The sequence below is a fragment of the Rhyacophila brunnea genome, unplaced genomic scaffold (assembly GCF_057557595.1).
Source record: "Rhyacophila brunnea isolate RB1 unplaced genomic scaffold, BYU_Rbru_1.0 scaffold_20, whole genome shotgun sequence".
Classification (NCBI taxonomy): domain Eukaryota; kingdom Metazoa; phylum Arthropoda; class Insecta; order Trichoptera; family Rhyacophilidae; genus Rhyacophila; species Rhyacophila brunnea.
In genome coordinates, this window is record NW_028232860.1 from 97,911 (window position 1) to 117,018 (window position 19,108).

Here is a 19,108-nt window from a genome sequence, read left to right on the forward strand (position 1 = left end):
TATAAATTAATAAAATGATAGTGTCATAATAATATGTATTTTTCTCATTTTTCAAATGTGAGCCAATTGGAATTTTCAGAATTATCAACCTTACCTACCAGTATACGTTTATTATTGTAAGATGCAAAGCACGCTGACCGCGGCGCACGTGTTGTGCGTGCACACAACTGTGTGCAGAGTAAATGCCGGGTAGAGCTCCCCACGCCCTTCCCAGTGGGCATTGCACCTAATACTCCACCGCGTAATAATTTTCAGGGATCTGAGTGATACTTCGATTTTGTTCCTGCCAACTGCTGGACTCGCGCACTTGGAAATTCTTCGGATTGAAAATGTTATCTCCATGAAAACCATCCCTTCGGTATACAATTTTCAGGTATGAAGATGTACCTATATTTATAAAAGAAGTATAAAATAAGGAAAACTATGTTATTTGTTTAAATAACCGTGTTGGCTCGGAGACCTGGTGCATGACCAAAACCATGGAAAGAGTTTAGGGCTCATTTGGGCGGACGGCACTGCGCGGTATCTTTGCATCCATCATTGCACACAGATGGGGTGGTGAAGAAGATACAATTAAGAGCTGTACGCTTCGCATGGGGTCCAAGTCCATAATATTGGGCCGTCTTTGATGGCTAGGCCATGTACACAGGATGGATGAGTCACGCATGACATAAAAAATGATATTCGGGAAGCCGGAAACCAAACCTGGTCGACCTCGTGCAAGATGGAAGGACAATTTCAAATTGGATTTAATGACCTTGGGCGTCCTTAATTGGGGAGAGCGGCTTTTGACAGACCTGGATGGAGGCAGATGCTGGAGGATTGTGGTTCCAGAAAGAATGAAAAGACATGTGGAAAGTGGGTGTAACTAATATATATATATTTGTTAAACTAGTCAGCTTTGTTCAGAAAATACGTTATTTCGGACTAAAACCATACAAAAGTTTATTTTGAAACCCGAAATTTCAAGAAAATCGATTGGGATTCCTGGTTTGCAGGTATTTATTAGCATTTCAATTGTGCTTTCATTTTGAATAAAATAGAAAGGCGAGCTGTAATAAAATTTCATTTATTTATAGATTTTATTGAATTTTCGTTAATTGTAGCACTTGCAGAGAGCTTTCTTGACGCACCATTTCCACTGCTGCGCCCTCAACTCGCCAGAACTACACGATCCTCAGGGCTACGCCCATTTCTTACACCAGCTAGAAAAACAACGAAAGGTGACAACTTAATACTACCCATGTCATCCATGTTCATTCGTTCATTGTCCATTCATCTCTTGTACTCGTAGGTATTAATGTGGATGGGTTTATGTCGGGTAGGTGAGGGTTTGTTTCACTATAATTAAAAACGTGGATTCGGGGAAATTAAATATTAAGTATAGTTCGCTTTTCACACGAGATACAAGATATTGAATTAAGGAGGTACCTAACAATTATTATCAATACTTCATGGCCACACACACTTGGCGTGTAAAGGTGGCGAATTAGATTCGGGTGCGCCGGAGCGACGGTCAAGCTCGTGACTAGGGATTCCAATCCCGGGATCCCGAGCTATTTTCGATACCTATGTATCCCGGGATTGATAAACATAATCCCGGGATTTCGGGATTGATTTTTTTTATCAATTTTTATGGAAAATAAAATAAAAGCGAAAATGAAACAAAAAAAATACTTGTAATAAAAAAAAACTACATTAGAAATAAACTGAGTTTGAATGAAGTTTCATTTATACCCATGTGTAGGTAGCCGATTCATTTTATTTTTTCACATAAATTATTAAAAATGAGAAAGATTGGAAAAAAACAATGCTTCGCACTTTTAACAAAGTAATTCTACCATGATATCATACGTTTTACGGCAGTTTCATATTTGGCTGACTAATTAGATTTTGCAGGTTGGTCGGACATGGTCGAAAAATTAGATTTATGATGCGGAAAGGCCATAAGTACGCCATGATTATTTGCTTTACTATTTTAAATCTCGCTAATCCATTCATTATGTCTTTACTATCAGAAACAGCATTCTCATATTAAATTCACATTATTATTTATAAAACAATATTATTTACTCCATTAAACTTGTGTATTTCCAAGATTGAACGTATACAATATTAACAATAAATGTCTTAAATAGTATAAATTATACTAGATTTATTTTTGACCGATTTTATCAATGTTATTTGTAAATATAAACATTTTATATTAACAATGGAAAAAATGCCAATCCCGGGACCAGTCCCGGGATCCCGGGATTGTCAAATTGTAATCCCGAAATCCCGGGATCAGAATTTTGGCTCGGGATTGGATTCCCTACTCGTGACCGACTACCTACTCTCTATCTTCCCACCCCCTCCCCCCGACTCAAAACAACGATACTTTTTTGTTCACTATTTCTATTTTCACTTTCTCACTTTGTTTCGTTTATTTAAAAGTTACAACTGTACTAACAACACACGAGTTAAATATAATATTTTTCTTCCTAATTCTGTCGATTAGAGGATTATTGATGACGGATTTAGGCATTTAATGCGTTATTTGATATCACTATGTTGATAAACTCTTCAGTTTTGAATCTGGGACATATTAACACGATATTTCAGACGATGCATCCATCGGTGGAGGTTTATCTTGGAAGCGCCACCTGTATTTTTCTGTGTCTCAGATAACAGATTCGACATATTATTATATTTTAATAATAATTTAACTTGATTAAACCCGAAGATGTTGAAAAGCGAAACCAAATTCAATTTAACAAACATTTATTGTACTCCCTATGATTCATTAAATTTGATTTAATTTTAATTTTAATATTGTTATTTTAGAAATTTCCGAGATATACCTACATATTATAATAATTAATTTTGTTTTTAAAATTTAAACATATTTATTACAAAAAATATAATAAACGTCATAAAAAATATGAAATATATTTTATTGTTTCCGTTAGTAGCTAATTCTGATAAATACAAAGCTTATAATTAATTGTAATTTTTAATATACTAAAATACTTTATAGGTAGGTATTATGTATTGTTAAAAATCTTATCGCTTTCTTTTACATTAATTAAGTATTACCTCTATACGGAAGGGGTCCACTTTGAAAAAAAAATCCATAATATTTTTTTATTGATTTTGAAGGCGGTGGGAGGGGGAAGGGTAATAAAATCTAGTACATAGATGCCACTGACCTCACTATTTACACATAGATTCTAGTCGCTTCAATCGCGGAATATTGCACTTTTCCAGGTACAATATTCATACCCAGGCACTGCGCACTTTGACAAACAAATAAACATCTGGCCTGCAAGTATAACTAAGAGTGTTTACCTACGAGTTATTGTGACCTGTTGCATCCGCAAGTGGTTGTCTAATGCGCATGGCCTAATGTTCATATTTTTTAAGATCGTTAGTGTCCATTTGTGTCGTCGTTTTGTATTTTAGACATGCCGCGTTAGTATAAAGCAAGCATTGGATGCTTGAAAAATGGTCGCATCAATAATTATTCGTGAATGACATGGGTCTTCCACTGACAAAGACCTTGCATGTCGTAAATACCGTGAACAGATGGACCAACCCGTTAGAAGGGCTATTTAACTACTAAATTATCTTAATCACGATCCTCAATCACGAGATCCTAACGAAGAAGAAGTAATGTTCCATTTACCTAAATAATTTGAATTTTTCCATTCCGTAGCCGAACCTTACTTTGTGTGCGCGCCTGCGTAGAAATAAACGTATTACTGCTCCAAACGTGTAGATATAACTTTGATTTATCAAAATCTTCTTACCACCAAATTTTTGAGAAAAAAATTGTTCGATCTACTTAACTTTTCAAATTGAATAAATAAATAATCCACGAGTAAAATAATATTTAAAAAAAAGCTTCATCCGAGCCTGCATAACTTTGAAGAGTGACGGGCGTGTAATTGAGTTGAGCCCTGTTTTGAAATCTGAAATTTGCGAGATTGACTTGTTGCTAACTTAATCATTACCTAAACTAAATGTCTTAGTGGCCATCATTTTCATACACTTGGGATCCATCTCTATAGAATAATAATTTTCTGCAACATCTTTGTATTTACACTGTATAATTGATTTAATATAAAAAAAAATAGTTATGTTTAGATATGATCCCGCCGAACAAAAGAAAGAGACGAGAATTCCCAGATTCAAAAGAACAAACGGAAAATGATTTCTTCAATCTTCAAGTTAAGCATACCAGTGGTACGTATACTAACAAAATGCATAGACTTCCAAGTCTAAGGTATTTTCAAAAGTAGGATTGGTACCAGATGAGGGCGCTCCTTGGAGACACTAACTTAATTTTAAACCCTATAAACAATATTACGGGTGATCCTTAGTGGATTTTGATGGGTTTCTTAGTTAGGCATTTCTCGATTTGGCTGGATCATGTTATAATCTTCATCGTAGCCAATTTGTACTGATGACAAAACTACGAATGATTATTTTCCTTATAAAATTGATTTCCAGTTTCATTCAGGCTCTACAGACCTTTTCGTATTTCTTATGAAAACCACCCTTGCGACAGGTATTTCATGATTATTCGTGTTAAATAAAATAATTACAAGATAAAAAAAAAACTTTTTATATACCACGTTTTTAAATTTTCTGTTGAATCATATAAATATATATGTAGGTATTAATGCATACTTTGTGTGTACTTGATAGAAATACTGAAATGTCATTTTGACATTTCATATTGATTTCCATAGTAACGCACGTATATATTAATAATTTAGTTGCTAACGATTTTTTTTTCCGAAACATACAAAACAGAATTAATTGAAAATGAATTCGATTCTGCTTAAAGATGACCAAAAGTATTAAAAAAATGCATTGTCTGTATGGATGTATTCTAAAAGTTTCAAATGTCTAGCTAGTCGGGAAGTTAATTAAAAATCTTCAATCTTCCAATACAAATCTTGGACAAACAAGTAAAAATATGTACTGGACACACAAGAAAAAAATCTGTACCGGACAAACAAGAATACGAGCTAATAAAAACGTGGTAAAAAGGGGTAATGGACTTCCGAGGAATTTTGCGTCCCGGTTGTGATTACAGGATACCTGGAACAGGAGAATGTTTTCCAGTAGTATCCTACTTATATGTAGGCAGCCATATCACTCGCAATTTTAGGGGCCTTCACCTTTGGATTTCACGATCGGAGATGATCAGCGTAGATGGGCAGCGTGAGAATCTTCCAGTTTAATTTAGCCTTAAGACGTATTTTATGTATATCAATCCTGAGCCGGTCAGTATTCCGATAGCGATCAGACTAACCTCCATACTCATTTGATCAATCTGGTCATCTCGGAGAATGATACGTATTCCTCATCATTCAAAAATGCATTCATGCAGTTGTAGTAGGTGACCGGGAGGGGAGTTTTTACTTTCTACGATGAATTATTGCGATCACATACCAAAGTAAAATAATAATCATTGTTTTTTTAAGGAAATGGTAAAAACAGTCAAGAGCTGAATATGGAGAGTGAAACCAGTTTTGAAAGAAATGAAATTATGGAGGCGGATGAATATGATGAATTCCTCGGCACGTTCAATAAGGAGGCGACATATCCGAACAAAAAATACCACAAAACTAACTTCTGCGGCAATTTCACAAAAAGGTGAGAAGACGAAATCACAGAGGTATTGACTGTCATAAAAAAAACATTTAATGGCGATTTTCTACGAAGCAGGAATTTAAATGTCCAGTGCAACTATGTTCCGTTGACGATTTATTCACAAGCTGTGTCTAAAATCAATAAAAAGAAATAGAATCAATCAAGGTGTAAAAAAATCGGTATAGACCTACAAACTTATCTGAAGAATGGGATGGGGTAGCCACTGTCGGACACTACCCAATCAAGACTCGTAACTGGTCAAAATCTGACATTCGAATGACATTTTCAAAATGGCATCCTATGGTAGTCCGTAGTTCCATTTTCGGCCATTCTACAGATAAGTTTGTAGGTCTGTAAAATAAATATTGCTCCAATTTTAGCACTCGATAGTGGTTTATCAAATGTGCAAAAGTTCACAAAGTGGGCTTTAAACCTGTCAGCGTCTCCACTCAATGCCAACAATAACTGTTTTCTTATTTGATAGTCGCGCGGCAGTCTATTGTCGACCGCTGGCGGACGCCTTGAACCCCTGCTCAGACATCTTGGACGAGACGGGGCCGCGCGCCGTGGGCTGGTTGACGGGCGGAACCGCGCTGCTGGCTAATTTGGGCGTCGGGGTAGTGCTGGTGTGTCGCGGCGGTGGAGCTGGTGGATCTCTGGCGCCGCAGCCACTCTTGCAAGTGCAGCTGGCCGCCGCGGACCTCTGCGCATCCGCCTACATCCTGCTGATCGCCGCCGCCGACGCCCACACCGCCGGAGAATACTTTAACTACGCCTACGATTGGCAATACGGTGAGTTAGTAATCGGCCACGGTAATCTCACCGCTAAGGTCTGTCAGCTTGGTCTAATGGAACTCTATACATGATTATGTGGCGAATAGCAAAATGCTATGTGAATGTCCAAAAAACTTTGTTTCAAAACATATCGGTTGGCATAATATTTATTAGATTCATGAGGTGAAGAGAGCTGTGACATTTTTCAACATTTTTGAGTTTTTTTGTGCAAATGATAATAGGTAATTAACTATGTATTATAATATCTGTTTGGCTTACCAGTCCGTGACAGTTTTTTTTTCAGTGAAACTATGAATTTCTATCATTGTGAACCTTTTAGAAAAGTGTATTGAACAGACGGTTTCATTTTTTGTTTTTCATTGTCAGTCTATAAAATGAATACAACAAAAAATGAATGGTGTGAGTAGGTACTATATGGATTTTTTTTGCAAAAGTGTTTGAAAACGGATGCACGCTCGGCAATGGCTTACTTAATCTGGTTATAAATTTAGGAACGAAATAATATTATACCATGATGGAAAATGGCGAATCTATATGTACAGAATCCAGGTCTAAAATAACTTCTAAACACCGCTAACAATGACACAAAATTCGTCTAGTTATTGATGTGACCCCACGGTGAGACCTCATTGGCACGCACGATGGCCGTGCGGCTTAAGAATTGGCCTATAGCGTCGTGGGTCCCAGGTGCGAATCCTGAGTCTGGCAAGTACACATATTGTTTTTCAATTTGTGTTTGAATCAGAGTATGGACCTAATAGGTTGAGCAAGTGGCTGACATCCATTTCTCGTAAAAAACAAAATTTGTTAATACAAACCTCCACCCTGTGGAGACCTATTATTATCTTATTGGGATCGGACATGGTCGAAAAAAGATTGATGTGAACATGCACTTAGGCACAATTGTCACATTGATATTCGGGTTATTACTATGTTTATATGTTTTTAAGTGATAACAACTGGTACAACTTAAAATTTCATATTATTGTCCACGTAGCTTAGAATAATTTGTCGTATGTACGTCGGTCACACTCTAGTCAAAACGACCATCAGTTGGGTCAATCGGCTACCGCGACGTGGTTTCCACAACCGGAGACTTCGCAACTCCCAGCACAACTTTGAAGGGTTCATCTAATTCGTTACGCCAATGAAAAGGTGTGGAGACATGACGGGTGGTGGAGGTAAACTATGAATGTAGCAGTGTGATAAGGTCATATTATGACATCCGGTTAAATTTCCGTCCCAGTAATCTGATCGTATGCTGTCATTAAGCTAGAAATGACATTGCAGGATTCGGTTGTCGCATCGCGGGGTTCCTGGCGGTGGCCGGAGCGCAAGGGTCGCTGTTGGCTCTGGCGGCGCTGACGCTGGAGCGATGGCTGGCCATCGTGTTCGCCCTCCGCCCGCAGCACCGCCTCTCGCCCGCGGCTGCTCGCATCATCGCCCTGGCCGCTCTCGTCTACGCCCTGCTCCTGGCTTCGCTGCCCCTCTTCGGCGTCAGCGACTATTCCTCTACAAGGTGAGGTTACTTTTGTTATTTATTGATTTCTCATTATTATTATGATATCAAACAATGAGTGATAAATTCTATACGATATGTAGAACCTCAATAATGCGGAGTAATGCTTTCCCACGTGCATACCGATTCACCGGCGGAAAATTTGTAGAATTTTTGGATAGTGGCTTGGTTCAATCTGTATAGAGGAAACCAGCATAATTTAAATAGAATCGCGGTAGCAGAGATTTTCTATTAATCAGGATCGTGCCCCCCACGTCCTGAAGCGAGTTCCCAGACCACATTTTTTTCTGGGGCCCCTACCCATCGCTAATGATAAGGGCAGTGTATACTCGCTAAATGATATTCGGTGAATCCCAACAGTAAAATTAAAGGTATTCCGTGTATATTTAGTGTTTTTTGTACTTTCAAATACCTAAATCCCACAGAAAAGATAATAAATAGAATTCCCATCCCAAATACGGCAAATGCAAAAATATGATGCCGGATTTCAGAAGTGTGAGTAACTATGTGAGCGCATAAAAAAATGAGCGTAGCAGCAGTATTATACAGTGCCGCATTATTGATGTATACCTACTTTTCATTAGAAAGATTTTATACGAAACATACAAATATGACTAATATTGGTATTTTAACGGGTTTTTTTAATTAACTTACATTTTTACACACAATTAGTTAGGAATATACTTTCTATAAATTGAAAAAAGGTTACAAGATTGGATTTTGTAGTAAATATATTTATATGAAATGAATGGACATAAATAACACATTGTGCAGAATAATTATGAAAAATATTAAATAATATAATCATAAAAATCTCATCAAACTTATACATGACATATTTAAGGCACTATGTGCCTTTTCCAAGCACTGCTGTACGAGAGGAAAATATGCAACCGGTAATTTCTAATTGCTATTAATTGATGCAAAGTTCCCAGATAAATCCACTTGAATAATAATTGAATTGTTGGCACTCGGCATCAAAATAATATGAAGCACTGATCGCGACCCCCTTTTGTGGTATCCAAGTAACATACAACCCCTCGCCATATTGGATAAATAGCCTTTTTTATAATCAGGAAACACACTTAAATAACATTCTACGCGTGAATTATCATTTAATAAATTATATTATCACAGCAAATTGCATCGCACTGCCACATATTTTAAAATATTAACCTTCAAGTAAAATTGCGCCTTTTCTGACTTTTTTGCTATTGAAGCAGATTTGTGGTATTTGTTTAACTCACTTAACTAGTCGAGCCGCCACACCAGCCATACTAAGTCTGAGCCCCTAAGTTAGGGCTCTGTCAGCCCCACCCTTGTGTCGGGCATGATCAGGATATACATTCGTAACGTCTAAGGCACTACGTGCCTCATAAGCGTCACTCTAACTAATCATAACTTTTTCAGCATCTGCCTGCCTATGCGCAGCCGAGACTGGGTGGACACTCTCTATCTGAGCGTGGTGCTGGCGGGGGGCGCAGCCTCCGTGCTGGCCGTAGCGCTCTGCTACGTGCACATCTACGTCACCCTGGCGAGGGACTCCCGCCACTGCGCCGTCCGTCGCGGCGAGGCCAGCGTAGCCAACAAAATGCTCATTCTGGTCAGTAATAAAATAATTACCTCTCACTATAAGGCTAGATTTATCACATACAGATAAATGTGAGAAATCTTCCAGTCATACGGTGACAATATACTTACCTACTTTCCCTGTGCATCAATTTAAAAGTTTTCTCTTAGATTTTCCGATCACTTTATCACGAATTTTCCGTTCGGGTCGATGTCTGTTTTAGCGTTTTGCTGTCCATGTGGCTCCAGCGTTTGGTGTTCACGTATCCATAAAATTGTGAGACTTACAGGGCGTTTTATGTGGGCGAAGTCGCGCGAAGCATTGAGCGGCACGCGCAACTCAAACGTATTACCGTGTGTGAAAATGTTCGTAAACAGTATTTTTTTGGTTGTACGTTTATACAAAATTTTGTTATATATACACTAGAATCATTTTTATTTTTATAATTTCCCTGTGCTCTTCTCTCCCCGGCACTTTGCATTAGAAAGTAACTTTAAACTCAGTCAGAGCTCACTTTGCGCGTAGCAACCTTAGTCCTGGGTATCTTCTCCTAGGGCATTCCCGGCCTAAAACTGAACTAGATGCTTCACATCACCAATGTAGGGCCACGTGATACGCTCAATTAAGACCTAACTTAATTAACTTCAATGGTTCGTAAAATCTTCCATTTCAAGCGCTACTTTACATTTATAATTTGCACATTTGTTTTTAAATTCGAATGTGATTATATTATAATGCACGGCATGAATTATTGATAATCGATGGGTATTGTATATGATAATAGTATGTTAAAACAAATGAAATGAATCTCATCAGATAGTGACGCACATGGCGTGCTGCGTGCCGGTGGGAGTAGCAGGAGCCTTCGCGCTGGCAGGGCGGCCGCTGGTGGACGTGCACGGCGCCAAGGTGCTTCTGGTGCTGATATATCCGCTGAACGCCGTCGCTGACCCCTTCCTCTACGCTATTCTCACGCACACCTTCCGCAGGGACCTCTTCCTGCTACTTGCCAGGCAATCACCTCTTCTACCTTTGATACAATATTTAATTATGAGTGGCGCTCAGTCCTACAAGTTTCTCACATACCAACTTGACTCCTACCCGTCTCAATGATTTCATCACACCCAATAAATAGTATTTACATAGTTCACCACTCACCTGCACGCCGCCTCCACAGTTTCAACCGAGTCAGCATGACGCATAGTTTATTAAAACCCGTTAAAATTTAGTGACGTGCCGCTCTTATGCAGACTTAGAATGCCATCCCCTTTTGTTTTTAGTCTCAAATTGTACCTATGCAAAAAATTTACACACATATCCATTTATGTAATTATCATAAACAGACAAATGTGACAAATCCAACAAAAACATGGGACTAAAATATGCATATCATCTACTGAGGATTAGAGCATTTCCACGAAACCGAATCTAAAACAGTGGTGATTTTAAGTACGTAGAGGTCTGAGTCACTGACAAGTTTGGAGGCCCCTTGTGATTTTAAAATGTGATATGTCAGTACCCACTTTCTAACGAGGTAACCGCATCATCTGTTTCATGGAAAATCACCACTGCTTTCAATTTTTCAAAGTTGTAAAGATCGTAATATTTGTTCCTTCACTTACCCCCTTTATAATTTGCCGCCCCTAAACAATGCCTAAGTCCTAAGCATGTCACTGTTTCTTAGCAAATCAAATTTCATGACTGACGCTGGACCGAGATTTCCACCTTACATCCCACCCACTCCTATAGACTATCAGTCACATGCTACTGGTATAACTTAGGTACCTACCTATACAGGTAGATGTATGCTATCTACCTGATATGCAATTAATTAACATAAACTATAATGCTTTAGTCATAGGAATGTTAGTTGTATGCAGGGCTTTTTTTTCCATTTAACGCGGTGGAACGGCGTTCCGGCACCTTTTTTCACGGTTTTATTTCAAAATCAATTAAACGAAAAAATATTTGCGCTTAAGTAATTACAATAATAATTCGTTAAAATGATAAAATAAGGTACAGGTGGAAGCCATTTTGAATGTTGGCGTGTTAGTGTTAGTGAAGTAACCGTATAGTTTAAATAGCAAACATGCGTATGTAACTAGCTTCATACGTATGCTGCGTATTATGATTTTGACAGTTTGACGTTTATCGCATGGCAGCATCTGCGTATATTGTTATTTACGTTTGTTTAGTCAGTTTGTGTTACGATTACGTGTTGTGCAACTATTTTATATATTATTTAGTGCAACCCCAAGTTTAAATATGAAAAAAATTTCCTGTTACTTCTCAACCACCGGCAGCGGCGCCGATTCCGCAAATAAAAAGCTCAAAACAGAAACGATGACAGAAGATATGGAAATATCGGTACATGTAGATGTTCCTGAATCATCTCTAGCTGATCTCGGGCATCAAGGTCGAACTCAAAACGATTGGCCAGACTGCTGGTCATTAGATCAAAAAAACGATTTTTGCTCAAAAAACGAATGGTTGAACGTACACAAAATGAAACTTGGCTGCACAATTTGCAGAAACGTTGGAACTCTTGGAACTGAAACGACAATGGGAATGAAAATATCCAAAGAATGGGCCAATAATGAAATCACGTATTCTGGGAAAAAGAGGAAGCTACAATTGGGGTCACTTCGAAAAAAAATTTTCGATCACAGAGGATCTATTGCACACAAAGCAGCGTTAAAAATCATTTCTGAAGCCAAAAAAAAGCAGATTGAAAATACTTTTTTAAAATCGTTATCTCGCGAAAAAGTAATAACAGCAAACATTTTTCGAACTGCATATAAAGTAGCTAAGGAAAATCAATCATTCAATATGTTTGAAAGTGAAATTAATCTCCAAGAACTAAATGGGATCGAAATGAAAAAATTGCTGACAGAAAAATTTCCTTCAATTATAGTTTGGCATTGTACTAATCACAGATTAGAATTATCAGTAAGTGATGTTGTAAAAAAAATTTCAGGGATCAATAGATTCAAATCATTTATTGATAAACTTTATGTTTTATACCACGCGTCGCCGAAAAATAATAGAGAGTTGCATTTATGTGCAGAATCACTAGGCGTTGAGGTACTGAAAATCGGAAGAGTTTTAAGTACCCGATGGGTGGCATCTAGTTTTCGTTCAGTTTCGGCTGTGTGGAATAATTATGAATCCCTTGTGCGTCATTTTGAAGAAGCGATGAATGACCCTACAAGAGATAAAAATGACAAGTGTACTTACAGTGGCTTAAAGAACAAAATAACATCAACAGCATTTTTATTGGATCTAGCATTGATGTGCGACGCTCTCCAAGAATTGTCGGAACTTAGTTTGGACCTACAAAATCGCAATGTGAACCTTTACATTGCAAATCGAAAAATAAATGAACTCGTTCAAGTTTTTGAAGAAAGAAAACAGAATTTTGGACCCTATTATAAATGTGCTGCAGCTGCTATAAGCAATCTGCATTTTCGTGGAGTTTTACTTCACGAAAAAGTTTCTAAAAATGATCCTCCTATTGATCCGAAAATATTTTATTCCACGTTGAAAACGTCAATTGAAAAAAGGCTGCTAGATAATAAAGATGTTGAGTTTGCACTTTGGGCTCGCGTACTTGACCAAAAATATTGGCCTGAAGACATTGATAATCGGTTGACATTTGGAGAGATGGAAATTAGAAACATTTCGATCAGGCTACAACTAGATGAACGAGAAATGATTCGTGGATTTCGCGAATACATTCTCGAAAAGACATATTCTGAAAAACTCTTGCGTTTGGTATATGCTCTGAATTCTATTCCCATTTCTTCAAGTGAATGTGAACGGGGGTTTTCGCAAATGAATCTTATTATTACCCCAACAAGAGCTTCGTTAAACACTAAAACAGTTTCGGCACTCTTGTTCATCAAACTCGTGGGACCACCCTTGACACTTTTCGATCCTTCAAAATATGTTGATAGGTGGTTACTTAAAGGAAGACATTCGGCCTTAGACTCTAACACTAAGAAAAGGAATCGAGATGATGTATCAGACGAGAATTGGAAAAAACTTTGGAAATCACTCTAAACTTTTATTCAAGTTCATAAATAAATACATTACATATGTATTTACAATTATATTTTAAAGTTAGTCTTATTTAGTCTTATTTGTACAATATATTTCAAATATAATGTATGTATTTTATTGTTTATGTAGCTTTGTTTTGACTAAAATAAAAAATTATCGTAAAAATCAACCTTTTTTTGTTCGCTTCGTGGCATAGCTCCTTTAAATTTCATTTAAGTGACATTTGAATATAATTTTATTTAGTAAAAAGCTTGACATGAAGTGAGTTCCGGCACCTTTTTTTTTTAAAAAAAAGCCCTGGTTGTATGGAAGGTTTATTGTACATCTAACCAATGTTAATACCATCACTTTTAACGCAAAACTGAAAACGATGATTCTTATTTCTTGTCAGGTACGGCATTTGCACGAATCGTGCTCATCGATACAAAATGCCGGGTGGAGGGCACGCTCAGCGGCAGGGAAACAGAACCCCCGTCAGCGCCAGGAGGGGGCCAGGATCGCTCACTACTGCATACGAAGACTTGCTTTTATAACACATCATACAATAATCTTTCCCTGTGTCTTCTGTTATCCGTCTGATGTCCGCTATTATATTCGAATGAGCTACAGGATTCTAGAAAACCTGGGTTGAAGCGAAAAAATGCAGGGATACCTCGGAGACCAAATGGATACCTCCAGTTTATTATAATATTGTAAAGTTGCCACAATATAATATAAATATCAAATCACAGTTTACTAATATATTACTATCTATTGCCTTTAATGTAGGGGTGTCTAATCCATGGATCCCGATCCAAGATTGGGATACATACTGCATTTATCTATCACTATATTCTGCAAGGACGCCCCAAGAGGGAGTATTAGGGGTGCTTAGCACTCGAAGAATAAACTTTTTTGGAAAAAATACAAAGAAAAAAATTATAGTAGTATTATAGATATATTTATTTCAATTAAATAATCTGAATCTTATATTAAAATATAATATGAAGTACTTACGTATGTTGCGCACTAACGAAAGGCGGTACTTACGAGTACCAAAGAGATTTTACGAAACATTTCAAGGGCTCCGTCAAATCAAAAAAGTTGGGAAAAACGTTTTTCCAAAAACGTAATTCTTTGTACGGTAGTGTGCGATAAGAAGCGTCGAGTTGTAACGCTGTAAAGTTTGAAAGGCCTTTTCCCATGAATTTGATTCATGAATAGTAAAATAGGCCCCTGCGAGGGTCTAGGACGATTTGGCACCGCGAACTGGCCTCCGGCGATTGGCCTCCGCTAATTGACCGCCGGTACAATCGGACGCCGGCCCAATTGGACGCCGACCCAATTTGACACCGACCCAATTGGCCTCCGGGAGGATTGGACGCCGCACAGTTGAATTAAATGCGCAAAGGAATATACGTACGTTACGATTTGTTGGAGTAAATAAGCAAGTCAGTTTAATATGCTTCTATCTTCTCAGTAGTTGTACCTTATACATTTCGCGCTTGACACATTTGTAATATAGATTGAGAATAATTATTATGCCTTATGATGTTTATTAAAAGAAAATAATTCTTCCCTCGCTAAAACTTAAAGATGTGCATAATCAATTAATTTATTGTCTATACATGGGTACTTATTTATATTTACAACAAATATTAAAAATAATGTTAGATGTTAGAATGAAAATAACATTATATTTCAGCGTTTTATCGACTTAATAATATAATAAAGCTTAAACATGTATAGTATTATTCATAAATGCGTATTTTAAGATAGTATGAAATTACAAACAAAATATTAAGTAAGTTATCTGCTAAGTATAAATGTTTCAGTAGTTTGATTGATAAACTACTTAGGTACTGAGTGCTGGACGAAATCCCGAAGGCCGAAATCCCGAAAGCCGAAATCCCGAATACCGAAATCCCGAACGCTGAAATCCCGAATGCCGGAATCCCGAAGGCCGAAATCCCGAAAAATAAAAAAATACAAACATCAATAATTGCGCAATTTTTGCAAGAGACACAAAATCCATTCGTTCAACAAAATGGTCTCGTGAAAAAAAAATGCGCAATCGGATAAATTGTCTCTCTTACAAAAATGCGCAATTCACGATTGCGCAATTATTGATGTTTGTATGCTACATTTTTTTTATATTTCCACAAAAAATAAGTTTTTGTCTCTCTTGCAAAAATTGCGCAATTATTCATGTTTTTATTTTTCGGAATTTCGGCTTTCAGGATTCCGGCCATTCGGGATTTCAGCGTTCGGGATTTCGCTATTCGGCATTTCAGCATTCGGGATTTCGGACTTCAGGATTTCGTCCGGCACCCAGTATCTAAGTAGTTTATCAATCAAACTACTGAAACATTTATACTTAGCAGATAACTTACTTAATATTTTGTTTGTAATTTCATACTATCTTAAAATACGCATTTATGCATAATAATATACATGTTTAAGCTTTATTATAATATTAAGTCGATAAAACGCTGAAATATAATGTTATTTTCATTCTAACATCTAACATTATTTTTAATATTTATTGTAAATATAAATAAGTACCCATGTATAGACAATAAATTAATTGATTATGCACATCTTTAAGTTTTAGCGAGGGAAGAATTATTTTCTTTTAATATACATCATAAGGCATAATAATTATTCTCAATCTATATTACAAATGTGTCAAGCACGAAATGTATAAGGTACAACTACTGAGAAGATAGAAGCATATTAAACTGACTTGCTTATTTACTCCAACAAATCGTAACGTACGTCTATTCCTTTGCGCATTTAATTCAACTGTGCGGCGTCCAATCCTCCCGGAGGCCAATTGGGTCGGTGTCAAATTGGGTCGGCGTCCAATTGGGCCGGCGTCCGATGTACCGGCGGCCAATTACCGGAGGCCAATCGCCGGAGGCCAGTTCGCGGTGCCAAATCGTCCCATTCCCCCCCTGCGACGCAATCTTTATCCGTGCTATTGTACATTGTGTACGAAATAATGTTTGTTAAACATATTAAGTACCCTAAACCAAAACAATTGCCCTAATATGGGTCGCATCCGAAAAAAATTAAGAAAGTCTGGTTTCGGGCCCAATCTTAGAAAGTGTGGATCCTCATAGGTTTATTTTATTCCTTTTCCAAAAACATAGGAAGGAAAGTTTGCTTATCAGTATAAATAGTTCACTTGAAAAGAAAATTCTTTAGTATTTTATAACAATACAACAAATTTACCAGACATTTTGATAATATTATAACAAAACTAGTAATTTACTGATATTTTTGTTGCACTATTCAACTACTGCACTCTACTCGTAAATACAATAAAAATTAAAATATAAAAGTTAATTCGAATAGTCTTTTTACCTCATCAACACCTCAATTCGGGTACCCAAAATCTCAGATACCTACCTACCTAAATGAACTTTTTAGTTTGTTGAATACTCAATTTTACTTATCTTTCATAAATTTCTTTTATGATGTTAACATAAATCAATTCTTGGTGGAAATGCATTGTATTAATTCAAATAAAACACAATGTGGGTCCGTCCATATGTGATATTACGCTCTAGTGGAGGGTCTGATGTAATGTGATGATTTCGACGAAGGGGGAGAGGGGTCAGAGAAAATGTGAAGTCACAAAGTAAACAAAAAATACAAAAATATAATTTATAATACTGTTTTTTAACGTTTAGGGGGTTTCAAAAATGTGACGTAATAGACAGTCGGGTTAAAATGTTATATGACAAAATGTGAAGATGGGGGGGGGGTGGTAAATATAGCTGAAATCGTGTGACGTCATTATGTGGACTGCGCATATAGGTATTGTTGTAGTTACACTTCTTCTAGTATGTACTACATAATATATATTGTGTTCTATATTAATTTACATTTCATAGTTTTATATTAAGATAATTTTATTTTATTGTACTCAACTTTTTAATGAGCTGCTCCATATTACCTATTTAATTGTTATATTTTTTGATTAAATATGTAAAATAGAGAGGTTGCAAATAAATCAAACACAAGAAAAAGAAAAAACCTCTTTGCTTGTAATATTATGTTGCTTGTAAATTAGCTTGTAATATTATGTTGAGTTCTACGCCAAGAAATAAACTTTAAATATGAATAAATAAAATACATTTAATAATGACATAAAGACATGATAGTATGCCTACCAGTGGCGAAGGGTGGAGGTAGGCTGTTAAGATTCGCTATAAAGAGTGCACACTAAACTTTTTTAGTCATATGTATTTGTTTTTATTGAACTAAGACTACAATTTACAGATGGTGTTAGTTAGTTTTTAAAAATCAATTAAACCATGCCTAAACGAAACCATTATAGTTTTGGTCTAATTTGGGGAATACGACAAAATTGTGGGTACTTTTTCATTCATAGTTATTTGTTTTCGTTGGATTAAATATACATATTACACATATTGTTGGTTAATTTTTTTAATTCATTAAGCCCTGACTAAACCAAACTATAATAAATAAAAAATATTATTCTATTTATAAAATATTCAAAGTTATGTATGATTTAATTGTATAATTTTAGATATTTTATAGATACACATGTATTTTTTGGACTATTATCTATTATGGCTTGGTTTCTCAGGGTTTAATTGAATTTTAAAAACTAACCAACACTATCTGTAAATTGTAGTCTTATTTCAATGAAAACAAATATGTATGTCTGAAAAAGTTTAATGTGCACTATTTATGGCGGATCTTAACAGCCTACCTCCACCCTTCGCCACTGATGCCTACCTACTATACTTATAATCTCCTACTATACCTGCTTATGGGGATGTATGAAAAACATTATTGTATTGTTTACAAATACGATAATAATAGTACACACTATTACATGGAAATTGCTACCCCTGCGTGGATGAAAATATATCCATGCAGTTATCATAGAAAAATAATGTCATTTCATGATGTTGGTACCTATCGTCTTATTCCTAAACTTCTCTATTTAAAAACTACAAATAAACAAAAGAAAAGCCATTTCTGCACCTAACGTTAATAATATTCATAAAGTGAGGTTATTTTCTAATAGTCTTTTGTGAAAATCTGGTTTGATAATTATCAACAAAATGGATACACCATCAGAGAGTAATCAGAGTGTTTCTGAAAATAACGAAACACTCGTACCAAGACTGCAACTTGCATTAGAACAAGTAATAAAATTATAATTTATATCATTACAATAACAATCACATCTCTCGATGCTATATCCTCGTCTGGCCTATCAATTTTTTAATACAAAGAATATTTCATTGTCAGAAAGTTATATTAAATTTTATGAGTCGTATCCTATTAATTATTGGCGTAGCTAGATATCCTCCCTTTCAAATAATTGTTGATTGAAATAAACAATGATGTGAATATGTTTCGGAGAACGCGATTCGAATTTGTGTCTCATCAATCAGGAGATGATTGTTGATTGATATTATTATAAAGAAACAGTATAAAACATATCGAATTAACTATTTCTCTTATTCAACGAATAATTTACAAGATTTTAA

At 36.2% G+C, this 19,108-nt stretch overlaps 1 protein-coding gene across 2 annotated transcripts in view; it reads left to right on the plus strand.

Annotated features, from left to right (window-relative positions):
• Lgr1 (Leucine-rich repeat-containing G protein-coupled receptor 1) overlaps positions 1–14,490 on the plus strand; it is a 34,754-nt gene extending 20,264 nt beyond the window's left edge. The window contains exons 9-17 of one of the 2 annotated variants that reach the window (XM_085948013.1): positions 256–373; positions 1,107–1,223; positions 4,119–4,227; positions 5,478–5,649; positions 6,131–6,438; positions 7,732–7,960; positions 9,371–9,563; positions 10,347–10,543; positions 13,984–14,490. In XM_085948013.1, coding sequence (XP_085804139.1) covers positions 256–373; positions 1,107–1,223; positions 4,119–4,227; positions 5,478–5,649; positions 6,131–6,438; positions 7,732–7,960; positions 9,371–9,563; positions 10,347–10,543; positions 13,984–14,125 — 1,585 coding nt within the window. In that variant the 3' untranslated portion in view covers positions 14,126–14,490. The remainder of the gene's footprint in view (positions 1–255; positions 374–1,106; positions 1,224–4,118; positions 4,228–5,477; positions 5,650–6,130; positions 6,439–7,731; positions 7,961–9,370; positions 9,564–10,346; positions 10,544–13,983) is intronic. The other variant, XM_085948014.1, reaches the window with a different exon arrangement.
• Positions 14,491–19,108: the final 4,618 nt, after the last annotated feature.